A 14,323-nucleotide genomic window follows, 5' to 3' on the forward strand; every position below is an offset into this window, starting at 1 on the left:
TCAGTCCTGAGATGAGGCCACCAGTAGGAGCGCTGAATAAATTTGAACATTTTATGACCACCCGCATGGCCCATGAAGGAGGAGGAGTGAGCCCATGTAAGAAGTTTCTTGCGAAGATTTGGTGCAACGAATATTTTTCCAGGAGGAGGAAGTGGAGAAGTATTAGTTGCTGAGAAAGAGGTGGACTCCAAGATAAATTTCTCTTTTGAACGATCAGAGGGTTCTTCAGAACTTAGGGAACGAGATAATGCATCTGCCATTTTGTTGAGGGAACCTGGTCGGTAACTAAGTTTAAAGTTAAAACCGGTAAAGAAGAGTGCCCATCTTGCTTGGCGTGGGTTCAAACATCGAGCTGATTGTAGATATAGGATGTTCTTGTGATCCGTGGTTACCGAGATTGGATGCTGAGCTCCCTCCAACAAATACCTCCACTCCTCAAAGGCTAACTTAATTGCTAGTAATTCTTGTTCCCCAATAGCGTAGTTCTGTTCAGCGGGAGAAAATCTTCGCGAGAAGAACGCACAGGGATGGACCTTCTTGTCCTCGAAGAGCTGGGACAATATTGCTCCTACTCCTACAGTGGAGGCATCAACCTCCACCAAGAACGGACGGCTGAGATCAGGTTGTCGAAGGACAGGGAAGGTCACAAAGGCTTTCTTTAAAGATGAAAAGGCTTCTAAAGCCTCCTGAGACCAACTGGCAGGATCTGCTCCTTTCCTAGTTAGTGCGGTAATGGGAGCTATGACAGAAGAATAATTCTGAATAAATCTTCGGTAGAAGTTAGCGAATCCCAGAAAACGTTGAACCCCCTTAAGGGTAGCTGGAAGCGACCAATCCTGGATCGCCTGCACTTTAGCGGGGTCCATCTGTAACTTCTGTCCCAAGAGGATGTAACCGAGGAATGGAATCGTGGGTACTTCGAAGGTGCACTTCTCTAATTTACAGAATAATTGATTCCTCCGTAAACGAGTTATAACCTCTTTGACTTGTTCTCGATGGGTCTTCAGATCCCTAGAAAAGATGAGGATGTCATCCAAATATACCACGAAGCAGTCATAGACGAGATCTCTGAAAATTTTGTTAACAAATTCTTGAAAGATGGCTGGGGCATTACACAGGCCGAAAGGCATTACCAGGTATTCGTAATGCCCGTCGTGGGTATTAAATGCCGTCTTCCATTCGTCACCTGGGCGAATACGTATAAGATTGTAGCCCCCCCCCCCCGTAAGTCCAATTTTGAGAAAACAGTAGCTCCTTTAACACGGTCGAATAGTTCTGGAATTAGAGGCAACGGATATCTGTTCTTAATTGTTATGTCGTTGAGACCTCTATAGTCAATACAGGGCCGCAGACCCCCATCCTTCTTCTTGATAAAGAAAAACCCCTCCCCGGCCGGAGAGGTGGAAGACCTGATGAACCTATTATCCAAATTCTCCCGGATATACTCCGACATGGCTTGTGTCTCAGGGAGTGAGAGAGGGTAGGTTCGACCTCGGGGAGGAGTTTTGCCTGGTAACAGATCAATGGGACAATCCCAAGTGCGATGCGGAGGCAAGGTGTCTGCCCCATGCTTACTGAAAACATCTTGAAAGGCCTGGTATTCCACAGGAAGGCTGGAAGGGCTGGAAGAACCGAGGGGTCTTACTGAGGGCAAACAGTTCTGGAAGCAGTTTCGTCCCCAAGAGAGAACATCCATGGTTTGCCAGTCTATGTGGGGATTGTGTTTTATTAACCATGGAAATCCTAGGATCAGTTCGTGAGAGGCTTTAGAAATTACAAGAAAAGAGATATTTTCCGAATGAAGAACTCCGACCTTCATCTTGAGAGGGATAGTATGAAAGGATATGATTCCCTCAGGAATATGACTTCCATCCACCGCAGTAATTGAAATGGTACGATCCAAATGGACCGTTTGTATTCCCGATCGTTTAACCAGAGCTGATGTAATGAAGCTTTCGGCGGCTCCGGAGTCAAGTAGTGCATGGATGAGAAGAGAAGAAGAAGGGAGCTCCAGGTGAGTTAACAAGACAGACTCTTTCTTGGCAAGTAATTCTAAGAATTCTCCTAGCTTGACCTCTCCGGCACAGGCTAGGAGCGGGCGTTTCCCGGACGTTGACTGCAGGATTTAACAAAATGATCTAATGCACCACAATACAGGCATAGGTTCCCTTGTCGCCGTCTCTGACGTTCTTCGTTGGAGAGACAGGAACGATTGTTCTGCATGGGTTTTTCGGTAGCTGGTGATGATGGTCTTGGCGGAAGAACGACTTGAGGCTTAGGACGATCTGACCGCGATCTCTCCATACAGCGTTCTCTGTACCTCAGGTCTAATTTATTACAGAAGGAAATTAACTTATCCAACTTATCCGGTACGTCCTGAGTTGCTAGGTTATCTTTGATCTTTTCGGAGAGACCGCTCCAGAAAGCTGCAATGAGAGCCTCCTCATTCCAGTTCAGTTCTGAGGAGAGAGTATGAAACTGGATCACGTACTGACTGATCGTACGTGTGCCCTGACGCAGGCGCAGGATCTCCAATGAGGCAGCAGAAGTCCTGCCCGGTTCGCCGAAGATTCTTCAAAAGGTGGCTACGAACTCTGAATAGTTAGACAGGATGGGATCCGTCTTCTCCCACAAAGGTGAAGCCCATTCCAACGCTTGCCCAGTAAGCAAAGAAATTATACAGGCTACCTTGGTTCGTTCTAATGGGAAGTTGGCTGACTGTAGTTCGAACTGGATTTCGCACTGATTAAGAAACCCGCGGCATTGTTTTGGATTCCCATCGAACTTACTGGGTGATGGCAAATGTAACCGTGGAAGTGGTACTGGTACAGGCGGAAGCAGGACCGGAGGTGCTAATGTGGGAGCAGCCGTAGATACTTGAGGGGCTGTCATGGCAACACAGAGAGAATCGAGATGTTCGGACATATTCTGTATGAACTGCACAATTTGAGATTGTGTGGCCTCCTGCTTACTCAAGCGAGACCAGATATCTGCAGTTGAATCACCTCCTGAGGCCTGATCACCCGTCGGATCCATGGGGCCAGTGCTTACCGTCACGTCTAGCAAGGTTTGAGGATCCGGCAGCTGAGACTTGCCCAAGGAAGTAGTTGTCTGCAGATGAATAAGACGAGGGGGTTGGATGTAGTTCCTTCTCATGGGACAAGGGGCAATGAAGAACGTAGGCGGGGCTAAAAGTCAGTGAGTTTGTAGCTCTTGAGAATGAGGCTGAGGTAGAGAACTGTGGCTTGTGAACAATGACTTAAAGACGTAGTTGTAGACAAAGAACTGCGGGTTGCGGCTTGAAAGACGAGACTGTAGATAATGAACTGTGGAACTGTGAATGGTGATTAAAGACGTGGATGGCCACAAAGAACGGTAGACTGTGACTTGAAAGACGAGGTTGTAGATAATGAACTGTGGACGGTGGTTCAAAGACGTGGCTGGAGACAAAGAACGTTGGACTGTGACTTGAAAGACGAGGTTGTAGATAATGAACAGCGGAACTGTGGACGGTGGTTCAAAGACGTGGCTGGAGACAAAGATCTGCGGACTGTGGCTTAAAAGACGAGGCAGAAAGACCGAGGCCGTCCGTGCCCAAAGGGTCTAACTGGACCGGGTTTTCCAGGAGCGCTTCCACAGGCAGCAGTAGGTTAGGAACGGCAGGGCTACAACAGCAGCAACTGAGAACCGGCTAAGCAGGGTTAGGAGGAACCAGAATACGGCAAGACTCCTGGGAGCACAGGGCTAAAGCACCTACAACAGGGTTGTAACTTGAAACACTGGCCTCCCTGTCATAAACCAGCCCCCCTTTATAAGGAGAACTCTCCCTGGATTGGCTGGAAGAAACAGGAAGCCAAAACTAAGCCTCAGACTTTGTCTCCAACATGGCGGCGCCCAGTAATGCAGACCTCTCTGCATAGCCACACAGCTCACTGCCCCTGGTCTCTTAGCAACCATTCTGGCAAGAGAGACCCGCTGCAGCGGCGTCCCGCCGCCACGAGTGAACCCCCTCAACGCAGCTACCGCTGCCCACAGACCGGGTGCGGCAGCCCTCCTCTGCTGCTGCCCACAAGCCACCTGTGAAGCCAGCCCCGCGGCCCCAGCGACCCCGGACGCTGACATCCAGCCCGGAGGACACCTAGACATGACTGAAATGTCTGAGTCTCGCTCCCACCGGCCCCACCTCCGGGGCGTGCAGTCCACCATCATGCGGAGGACTTTGGTGTACTTGAAGCAGGTTTCTGTTTCTGGGACCCTGCAGCCGCAGGTTTCTTGAACTTGGGCCGACCTCCCCGAAAGAAGGTGTTGGACGGCTTTGCCTTTCTGGGCTTGTTAGACCGAAAGGACTGTGGCGTAACTGAAGAAAAGGGTTTCTTCGGAGCATGTGTAGCTGAGGGAAGGAAGGGTGACTTACCCACGCATCTAATGCTTCCCCAAAGAGAGCCTGACCTGTGTAGGGTAAGGTCTCCACACTTCTCCTGGATTCCGCGTCGGCAGACCACTGGCGCAACCACAGCCTTTGACGAGCTGATACTGACATGGAGGAAATCCCCGCAGCCATGGAACCCAGGTCCTTCATGGATTCTAGCAGAAATCCTGCCGAATCCTGAATGTTACGTAAAAACAATTCAACATCACATTTCTCCATAGTATCCAAATCCTCAAGTAACGTGCCTGACCACTTTACTATAGCTTTGGCAATCCAAGCACTGGCACTGGGACGTAGTATTGCCCCAGAAGCCGTGTACATGGATTTGAGCGTATTATCAATTTTACGATCAGCCGGCTCTTTCAAGGCGGTAGATCCTGGAACAGGTAAAACCACCTTTTTTGAGAGTCTGACGCATCAACAATAGACGGGTTTTCCCATTTTTTCCTATCCTCTACCGGGAAAGGAAACGCTACCAGAACCCTTTTAGGTATTTGGAATTTTTTATCCGGGTTTTCCCAAGCCTTTTCAAATATAGCATTTAATTTCTTTGACGCAGGGAAGGTTAGCGAGGCTTTCTTATTTTCAGTGAAGTAAGCCACCTCAACCTGCTCGGGTGTTGTATCACCAATATTTAACACATCCCTAATAGCCTCTATCATCAACTGCACCCCTTTTGCAAGTGATGTAGCCCCCCGCAACACATCCCCGTCACCGTCTGCAGTATCAGAGTCGGTATCAGTATCAGAGTCGGTATCGGTATCATCCTGCATGATCTGAGCAAGAGCACGTTTATGGGAATATACAGCGAGGAGCCCTGATGTACCAGAACTGGGCCAGACTGCCATAGAGTTCTGTAAAGCCTGAGTTGCAGATTCATTTTGTGCAACCCTATTAGTAATCTGAGAAATCATAGATTTGAGAGAGGATAACCACTCAGGCTCCCTTGCTGGAATCTGTGCTAAACCAGTGCAATCCTGATTACATGGAATGGGATCATCCTGAGAGAACATATCCTCTGCAGCATGTGACACAGAGTCCCTGGACATTGCTTAATGGAGACCACAGACACTCCACATACACACAGGGGTGGGCAGACAGAGTTCCACCCCCAAGTTCCACCCCCAAGAAAGGCAAGAGAGACACAGAGATTGGAGCCAACCCGCACACACAGCGCTTTTTTTTTTTTTTTAATTCAACAATTTTTATTAGATTTTTTATAGAAATACAAGAACAGGGAAGACCTTCATGATACAGACATACCAAAAACCGGAGAGAAACCGGTATAGTTACAATAATCCATCGTAAAGTGCTTTTAAGCCACATCAGTGAAATCACAGATACATAGTCGGTAATTGTAGGCTCGAGTAAGAGGTAAAGGATAAACAATCGTAACCTACATGAGGTCTAGGAAATGATGATGACATTACCGACGTGCGTCTCAGCGTAAGAAATCACCATATACCTAAGGCTAAGCATACAATTCTACCTGAGGATTCACAGGACATCAGTATACCCGAGAGGTCAGTAAAGAAGACAGACAGGAGGGGGGGGGGGAAACAAATGGGGGAAACAATACAAGTATAATCATATCATGAATGAGTAGCGGCCAAAGACGTCTTAAGTAAAAATATTAAAGAAGTAATTCAGGCATGGTTAGCCATTCTAACCAAAGAGAAGGTTCAGTACCCATATGGCATCAGACTAAACATACAGCATGGGGTATTAAAATTAATATAATTGCATTTCCTAAGAAAACAGCAGGAGGTCCCAAAGGAACAGTACATGGGCCTAGGTTGTCAAGAGGCCCTATCAGTTTGTCTATATAGATACCACGTTGTGGTCTCAAAAAGTTTATAAATGAACGACTGTACAACCGGGTCTAGAGTATCAATATACTTCTCCCACTTCTTGGCAAACCGCCTGACCCCCAATTCAATATCAGGAAGAGTAGCACGCCTCTCAAAATAAATAATCCGGAGGGTCATGTGTTTCACAGCCATCAAAGAAGGGGTGGACGGTTTGATCCAATTATTAAGAATTTGTTTCTTGGCAATTGTCAGGATAACAGAGAGTACCGGAACAATATCTCTATCTTCAGGCCCAAGAGACCACTCCCTAAAATCAAGTAGCAAACAAGCCTTCGGGCGTTTTATTAACCGTAAGTTAAATACTGTGTTGAGATAAGCGACCACCTTGTACCAAAACTTAGATATTTTCCGGCAAGACCACATATTGTGGTACAAGGTGGCACTCTGCGCAGTACATTTGATGCAACAGCCAGTGTCGTCTGGGACCATGTGTGCCCTCTGATTGGGTGCTATGTATGCCCTTTGGAGCGTCTTCAAGTGAACCTCTTGCAAAGAGGCAGAGTATAAGAACCTTAAAGTGGGTAAAATGTTATCTAACAATTCAGCGCACGATCCCATATTGGGGATATCTCTGGACCATGAAGACAACGCGGAATTCCAGAGCCGCTCTCTACATGAGACCCTAAAGGTGTTTCTGAAGTAACTAAGATGGTAAGGACAATCTTTAGTAAGCACCATTAATGTGCGCAGCGGGTCTGTGGTAGCCTCAGAAATCATTGGGTGAGACTGGGATTGAGCAAAGTGTCTAGCCTGCAAGTACATAAAAAATTCCCGGTGGGAAATACCGAATTTTATCTGGATATCAGAGAAAGAAAGCACTGCGTTGCCTCCTGGGTCGTATATGTCTCTAATAGCTGCGATCCCCTTTTCTCTCCAACTCAAAAAATGTGCGTTATCAAGGCCAGGAAGGAAACATGGGTTACCCCAAAATGTAGTGTGAAGAGAGGTGTCAGGTTTTCTCTGGGCTTTAGTGTGAGTGCCCTGCCATGCTCGATATGTATGCCAAAATAAAATATTATGTTTTATCTCAGATGGGAGACGGGAGTTTGGGGTGTGTAAGAGTGCAGCAGGGGAGAAAGGATGGAATACGGCCAGTTCAAGTGGCAAATTCGTAAATACTGATCTGCCCCAAAGCCAGTCTGTGATATACCGCTACATCGCTGCTCTACTAAATAGGACAGGATCCGGGATTCCCATACCTCCCTCTTCACGTAATAGCTGCAACCTAGCGTAGGGGACTCTTGGTCGTTTACCTGCCCATAGAAATCTAGTGAAACACTGTTTAAGAAAAAGGACATCTTTCTCAACAAGGGCAATAGGGAGCATAAGAAGAAAATAAGCAATCTTGGGAAAAACAACAGATTTAATAACTTCTGCGCGACCCATAAGAGACAAGGGCAGAGACGCCCAGTCTGTGAGGATTTTAGACACCTTGGATAAAATAGGACCAAAATTAACCGCATATAGGTCCGGGAGGGAAGTAGGGATCTGAACCCCTAAATATCTAAGACTATCTCGAGCCACTGGGAATCAGGACAGGACCGGGTGTAATGGAAAGAGGGAAGAGTCTCCTGAAAGGAGGAGAAGCTCGGATTTAGATATATTAATTTTGTATCCCGCAAAGGAACCAAATTGTTCAATCAGGGAGACAATCGCAGGGATAGACGTATCAGGCTGAGAAATAAATAGAAGCATGTCGTCAGCATACAGTGATAATTTTACCATGGTGTCCATTATTTTTATGCCTCTAAATCTGGGAGAATTTCTCAGGGAAACAGCTAGGGGTTCTAAAGCTAAGGCAAATAATAAAGGTGACAAGGGGCAGCCCTGACGTGTGCCACTCTGGATAAGAAAAGGGGATGAGAGGATACCATTCCCCAAAACTTGAGTGGAGGGAGATTCATATAATCGGGAAATAAGAGAGACAAAGTCCTCAGGTGCACCAAAGCGGTGGAGCGTTTCATACAGATGGTCCCAGGTGACCAGGTCGAACGCCTTTTCGGCATCAAGTGACAATAATACATTAGTGTCAGTGGGTTTGGAAAGCTGAAAGGCCTGCATAACAGTCAAGACCTTTCGGATATTGCTCACTGATTGCCGACCCCAGACAAATCCAGTCTGGTCTGTATGAACTATATCAGGGATTATGAATTTGAGTCTATTAGAGAGGATTTTAGTGAACAATTTATAATCCGTGTTTAGAAGGGAGATCGGACGATAAGAACTGGGAGACTCAGGATCCCGGCCGGGCTTCGGGATAACCTTTATGACTGCGGAATTAAAATATTGGGGCAAGGAAGCACCCTGCATAAAAGAATTAAATAATACAGAAAGAGGTTCGCACAGTCTAGTAGATAGAATTTTATAGTAGTCATTGGCGAAACCGTCAGGGCCCGGAGTCTTCCCAGTCTTCAGTCCAGCTATTGCTAAAGAAACTTTCTCAGTGGTGATAGGTGCAAAAAGAGAGGTACAGTGCGACTCTGACATTTGAGGCAGATCAGTAGAAGACCAAAAGCTAGACTTGTGGGTCTGGTTAATAACAGGACGTGCATAAAGAGTGGTATAAAAAGACTGTAGCACCTCAGCAATCTCGGCCGAGGTCCGTACTCTGTCCCCACCTTGGGTGAGCAGAGAGTGAATGACCACTTTAGGGTGTCTGCCTTTTAACAAACGGGATAACATAACAGTTTGCCAGACTTGTTGCCATATCTGTAAATGCCACAGTCTCTTGAAAATGAATATTTAGCTTCCATTTGAGAAAGGAGGGTATCAAACAGTGTTTTTTGTGTAAGGTACCGTTCCCTAGTAGAAGGGGAGGCGGAGGATTTAAATTCCTGAAAAGAGTGAGTAAGAGCCGCCTGGGCTTCCAAATATTGTGAGTTTAAATCTAAATCCCTTTTTTTACTATAGGACATAATGTGCCCCCGAATAACTGATTTTGACGCCTGCCAGAAAAGAGCAGGATCATCGCTCAGAGTTTCTCCATTGTGCGTATGATAATCCAGCCACGCTGCATCTAATGAGGAGCGGAATTTCAGAGAGCCACTTAAATGAGAGGGGAAGTGCCAGGAGCGAAAAGGGGATTTTTCTGAGAGGAGCATCAATTTCATCCAGCATAAAGCATGGTCCGAAATACTGATATCCTCAATTTTAGAGTCAGCCACTTTTGAGAAAAAGGAGTCAGATAACAGCAGATAATCAATCCTCGAGAACGTGTGGTGCGCAGCTGAGAGGCATGTAAATTCTCTTTCTAATAGGTAGCATGCGCGCCACACGGGTTCACTACGGCTGGCCGGCGGTCGGGCTCCCGGCGACCAGCATACCGGCGCCGGGAGGCCGACCGCCGGCTTACCGACAGTGTGGCGAGCGCAAATGAGCCCCTTGCGGGCTCGCTGCGCTCGCCACGCTACGGGCACGGTGGCGCGCTACGCGCGCCACACTATTTTATTCTCCCTCTATGGGGATCGTGGACCCCCATGAGGGAAAATAAGTGTCGGTATGCCGGCTGTCGGGCTCCCGGCGCCGGTATACTGAGCGCCGGGAGCCCGACCGCCGGCAAACAGAAGACCACCCGCGCCACACATCCACTAAGGACAACTGCGAGCAAATATATGGGATACCAATATGTGGTAACGAGGGGGGAGCGCGAGGGGGGGGGGATTTATCCAAGGTTGGAGAGGAATATAAATTAAAATCTCCACCCAGGATTATGGGAATTTCAGAGTAGCTTAGTAGCTTAGTGACCATGTTCGTATAAAATTGCTTAGAGTACTGATTGGGGGCATAAATATTACAAAGTAGGAACCTGGATGCATACAATGTGACATCGGCCAGTACATACCGACCCTGAGTGTCATCTAAAATCGCATGGACAGAGATAGGGGCCGTGTGCCGTGCTAAAATAATCACTCCCCTAGCCTAGAAGAGAAGGAGGAAGAGGCTACCACAGACCAACCCATAGTGTTCAGTTTTACCACCTCATTTGGCATAAGGTGAGATTCCTGAATGAAAACAACATCCATCCCCACCTTCCGAAGATAGAGCAAAATCTTTCTGCGTTTAGCTGGGGAGTTGATCCCTCCCACATTCCACGTGCCGACACTCAAACTAGCCATGCATCAAATGAACTGGGAAAACCTGAAAACCTGCGCAGTAACCATAATATCTACAGCCGCCGAAAAACGGATACAAAACATACCGGGGTGGACACATAGGGAGAAGAAGGGGAGGGGGAGAAGAAAAGAGGGACAGAGACATAGAAAACACACAAAATATAACATTAACATTGTGAAAGAAAGTCCTGCTAAGGACAATCATAACTTCAGAAAACAAGAACAACCGGTTCAAGCAAGCACAGAGGCCGTCATAGACCGCCAATGAGCCAGCCAGAATTTGAAAACCTGAGGAAAAAATGAGGGAGGGGGTGCCCTTACCCACCCTCGGCAACATAATATATGAAAATATACATAGGAAAAATAACAAGAAAGTATCAGAGCACACAGAGCATGTTACAGAAAAAGAAAAACGCAGCCTGTCACATAAGAAGAAGGGGGAGATATCTCCGCTAAGCATATATAAGCATTCTAGAAAGATTACATAGCCACAAAAAGACAACAGATGAATAAGAAAAATCTAAAATATAAAACAAGGCAAAAAGGTTCAGCACGCTGTATAAGACCAAAGTCTCTTTTTTTGGGGAAAAAACACCTGCAGCAGATTCTACAGCAATAATTAAATTGGCAGACATAACCGGAAACAGAGAAGTCGAGGAGCAATACTCAGCCATCTCGATCCAGGGTGTCATCCGCCTGAGAGGAGTCGTCATCTGCCTTGGATGCCTCGGAAACATAAGCCTCTGCATCTGCAAGATTTGTAAAGTCCTGGAAAGAATTTCCATCAAACAGGCGTAGTCTTGCAGGGAAGAGCAGAGCAAATTTTTTATTCGCCTTTACCAAACGGGAGCAAAGGGGGGTAAATTCCCAACGTGCCCGGGAAACCTCCGCGGAGTAGTCCTGGAAAATGGCCAAACAAGCTCCCTCCCATTGTAAATTCTTATGCCTCCTGGATGCCGTCCATATTGCCTCCTTATGGAGAAAGTTCAGACATTTAAATATAACCACACGTGGTCTGCTATTAGGTGAAGAACGTGGGGGACCCAGTCTGTGGGCTCTCTCAATAACTAAGCCAGTGCGTTCATCTTGGATATGCAGTAAATCAAGGAGGGACGTTTGTAAAAAAAGAGTCAAATCAGGACCTTTCAGTGACTCAGGGAGCCCCAGCACCCGAAGATTCGATCTCCTCGATCTATTTTCAAGATCGTCAACCTTGTTCAGCAGCTGGAAGTGAGATTTCTGGAGCTCATCATATCTGTGCTTAAGATCCCCAACATCCTGAAAAGTCTCCCCCAGCCTTTGTTCATTTGTAAGAACAGTCTTAGATAACTGCTTGATTTGGGATTTTAGATCTTTTACTGCCTGCTGCATTTTAGCAGCATGTGCATCCATGATAGGCTCCATGGCATCCCTAACAGCTCTCACTACATCAGCATAAGTCACTGGAGAGGCAGGGGAACAGTCAGGCTCACCTGAGGGAGAAATGTGTTTTGCAGAAGCCTGTTTAATGCTGCCAGCAGCCTGCAGACTCATTTGTGTGTTAGGTGCGGCGGCCATCTTGGATTCCCCCGGCCGTTTTTCAGACCTCGATCTCTGGGCTTTAGGGGGCATGGGGGAGGACAGAAACCTTTCCATCCAATCCCCAGCACCTTCCCACAGGTAGTGTGCGCCAGGCGCGGAGAAAAGCCGCTGTGTGCTCCGGTTACCGAGGGTGCAGGAGAGCTGCAGCAATCAGCTTCTCCTCACATGGGCGCCGGAACTGGAAGTCTCGCACACAGCGCTTTTAATACAAAGGGAGACCCCCTATCAGTACTGACTGTGCACCTTAATAGGTTACACAGTCATTATGCAGCCTCCACCCCCCCCCCCCCCTTCTACAACCCCCTGGTACCGTGATAGATAGTTGGAGTTGCTGTGGAGGGACTTGCTCTTCGTTGTCAGCGCTGTGCAGGCAGGAAAAAGTCACTGAAACGCTGCTGGGTCCGCTCTGAGGAAAAGCCTCGCCCCCAAAATGGCGCTGTCTTCCCGCTCTTCACAGGATTATACTGGCCTGAGGATTGATGCTGGCTGAGATCTGGGTACCCCGACAGGCTGTATGACCAGTGTAGGGTATAGGCGCTGGCTCAGGGCGCCCCTCACAGCGCCGCACTATGTACCGCTGAGCCTCCGGAGTGCAGTTAATACTGCGCTCCTACCCTGATGCCGCCATCTTCACACCGGCCCCCCGCTTGCTAGGGGGGTCGGTGACTCACTCGCCACAATCTTCAGCTCTGCAAGGGGGTGGCGGCATGCTGCTGGGGTGAGCGATCCCCTGCGGCAGGGAACGATCTATCCCCTCTGGAGCTCAGTGTCCAGTCAGAGGAGACGGTGGCTCAGACCCCGCAGTGTGGACACTGCTCTCCCCCTCAGTCCCTCGATGCAGTGAGGCTGTTGCCAGCAGCCTCCCTGTAAAATAATAAACTCTAAAACTAAACTCTGGAGAGCTCCCCTAGCTGTGACCGGCTCCTCCGGGCACATTTTCTAAACTGGGTCTGGTAGGAGGGGCATAGAGGGAGGAGCCAGCCCACACTCTCAAACTCTTAAAGTGCCAATGGCTCCTCGTGCACCCTTCTATACCCCATGGTACTAATGTGGACCTCAGCATCCTCTAGGACGTAAGAGAAATGATATTCTGTTACTAATCAACGCTCCTGTCTCCCAAATCTTCAAGAGAGAGAAAATGGAGATGTTGCCTATAGCAACCAATCACATTTCTAGCTATCATTTATCTAGAACAGTCTGTGGGCAACCTCTCCACTTAATTCCTCTCGGAGGTTTAATACATCTCCCACATTAATGTTATATTTCTGTATCTCAGGTACTGATTCACATCACTGACGATAATGACTGCTCTCCCGAGTTCCTCAGGTCTATTTACACCCAAGACAATATTTTAGAGAATATTCCTGTGGGCACATCCCTGTTACAAGGTAGGAAGGCTCGTCTTGTTTGTCTGTAGATTTACTCCTCTTACAAAGTCTTACAAATCCATCCTAGATCGTGTGCTTATAGGGGTGGTATGACGGTCACATGACCTCCACCAAAATCCCGCCCCCTCACTATCCCGATGGTTGGCATGCTGACCAACAGGGACTATTTCCACGCGTGGGTGTCCACGACACCCAAAGAGTGGGAATAGAACCCGTTGGCGACCGCCGGTCAGCCATAATACACCCGCTTATAGTGATTGCAGTCCCTGTAATATAGCACTTACTCTCTATTTTTAAGTACGTACACAGGGCCTAATTCAGACCTGATCACTAGCAAGCGATTTTTGCACTGCTGCGAGCAGATAGTTGCCACCTACAGGGGGAGGGAATTTTGGCTGTGCAAGTGTGCGATCGCATGTGTAGCAGAGCTGTACAAACAGATCTTGTGCAGTCTCTGCGCAGCCCAGGACTTACTCAGCCACTATGAACGCTTCAGCCTGTCCGGGACCGGAATTGACATCAGGAAACCTCCCTGCAAACGCTTGGACACGCCTGCGTTTATCCAAACACTCCCAGAAAACGGTCAGTTGCCACCCACAAACGCCTTCTTCCTGTCAATCTCCTTGCGAACGCCCGTGCGAACGGATCCTTCGCACAAACCCATCGCTGAGCTGCGATCCGATTTGAACCGGTGCAACGTGCCTGTGCATTGCGGTGCATACGCATGCGCAGTTTAGACCTGATCGCACGCTGTGTGAAAACGCACAGCAGCGATCAGGTCTGAATTTCCCCCATAGTGAGGGGTTGTAAATACATTCAAGGTTAGGATACAGGTTAGGTTAGGTTACAATTGTTTGTAGGCACACAACCAATCATATTTATTATCATGTATAGAGCATACAGCTATTCCGCAGCGCTTTACAGGGAATATTTTACCAATAT

General features: G+C 47.8%; 1 protein-coding gene across 1 annotated transcript in view; it reads left to right on the forward strand.

Moving 5' to 3' along the window:
• Positions 1-14,323, forward strand: part of LOC134929667 (neural-cadherin-like) — a 236,307-nt gene that overhangs the window by 56,716 nt on the left and 165,268 nt on the right. Inside the window, exon 5 of the mRNA XM_063925248.1 lies at positions 13,270-13,381. Within this exon, the coding sequence (XP_063781318.1) occupies positions 13,270-13,381 (112 nt within the window). The remainder of the gene's footprint in view (positions 1-13,269; positions 13,382-14,323) is intronic.

Source organism: Pseudophryne corroboree, chromosome 5 (genome assembly GCF_028390025.1).
Source record: "Pseudophryne corroboree isolate aPseCor3 chromosome 5, aPseCor3.hap2, whole genome shotgun sequence".
Lineage (NCBI taxonomy): Eukaryota > Metazoa > Chordata > Amphibia > Anura > Myobatrachidae > Pseudophryne > Pseudophryne corroboree.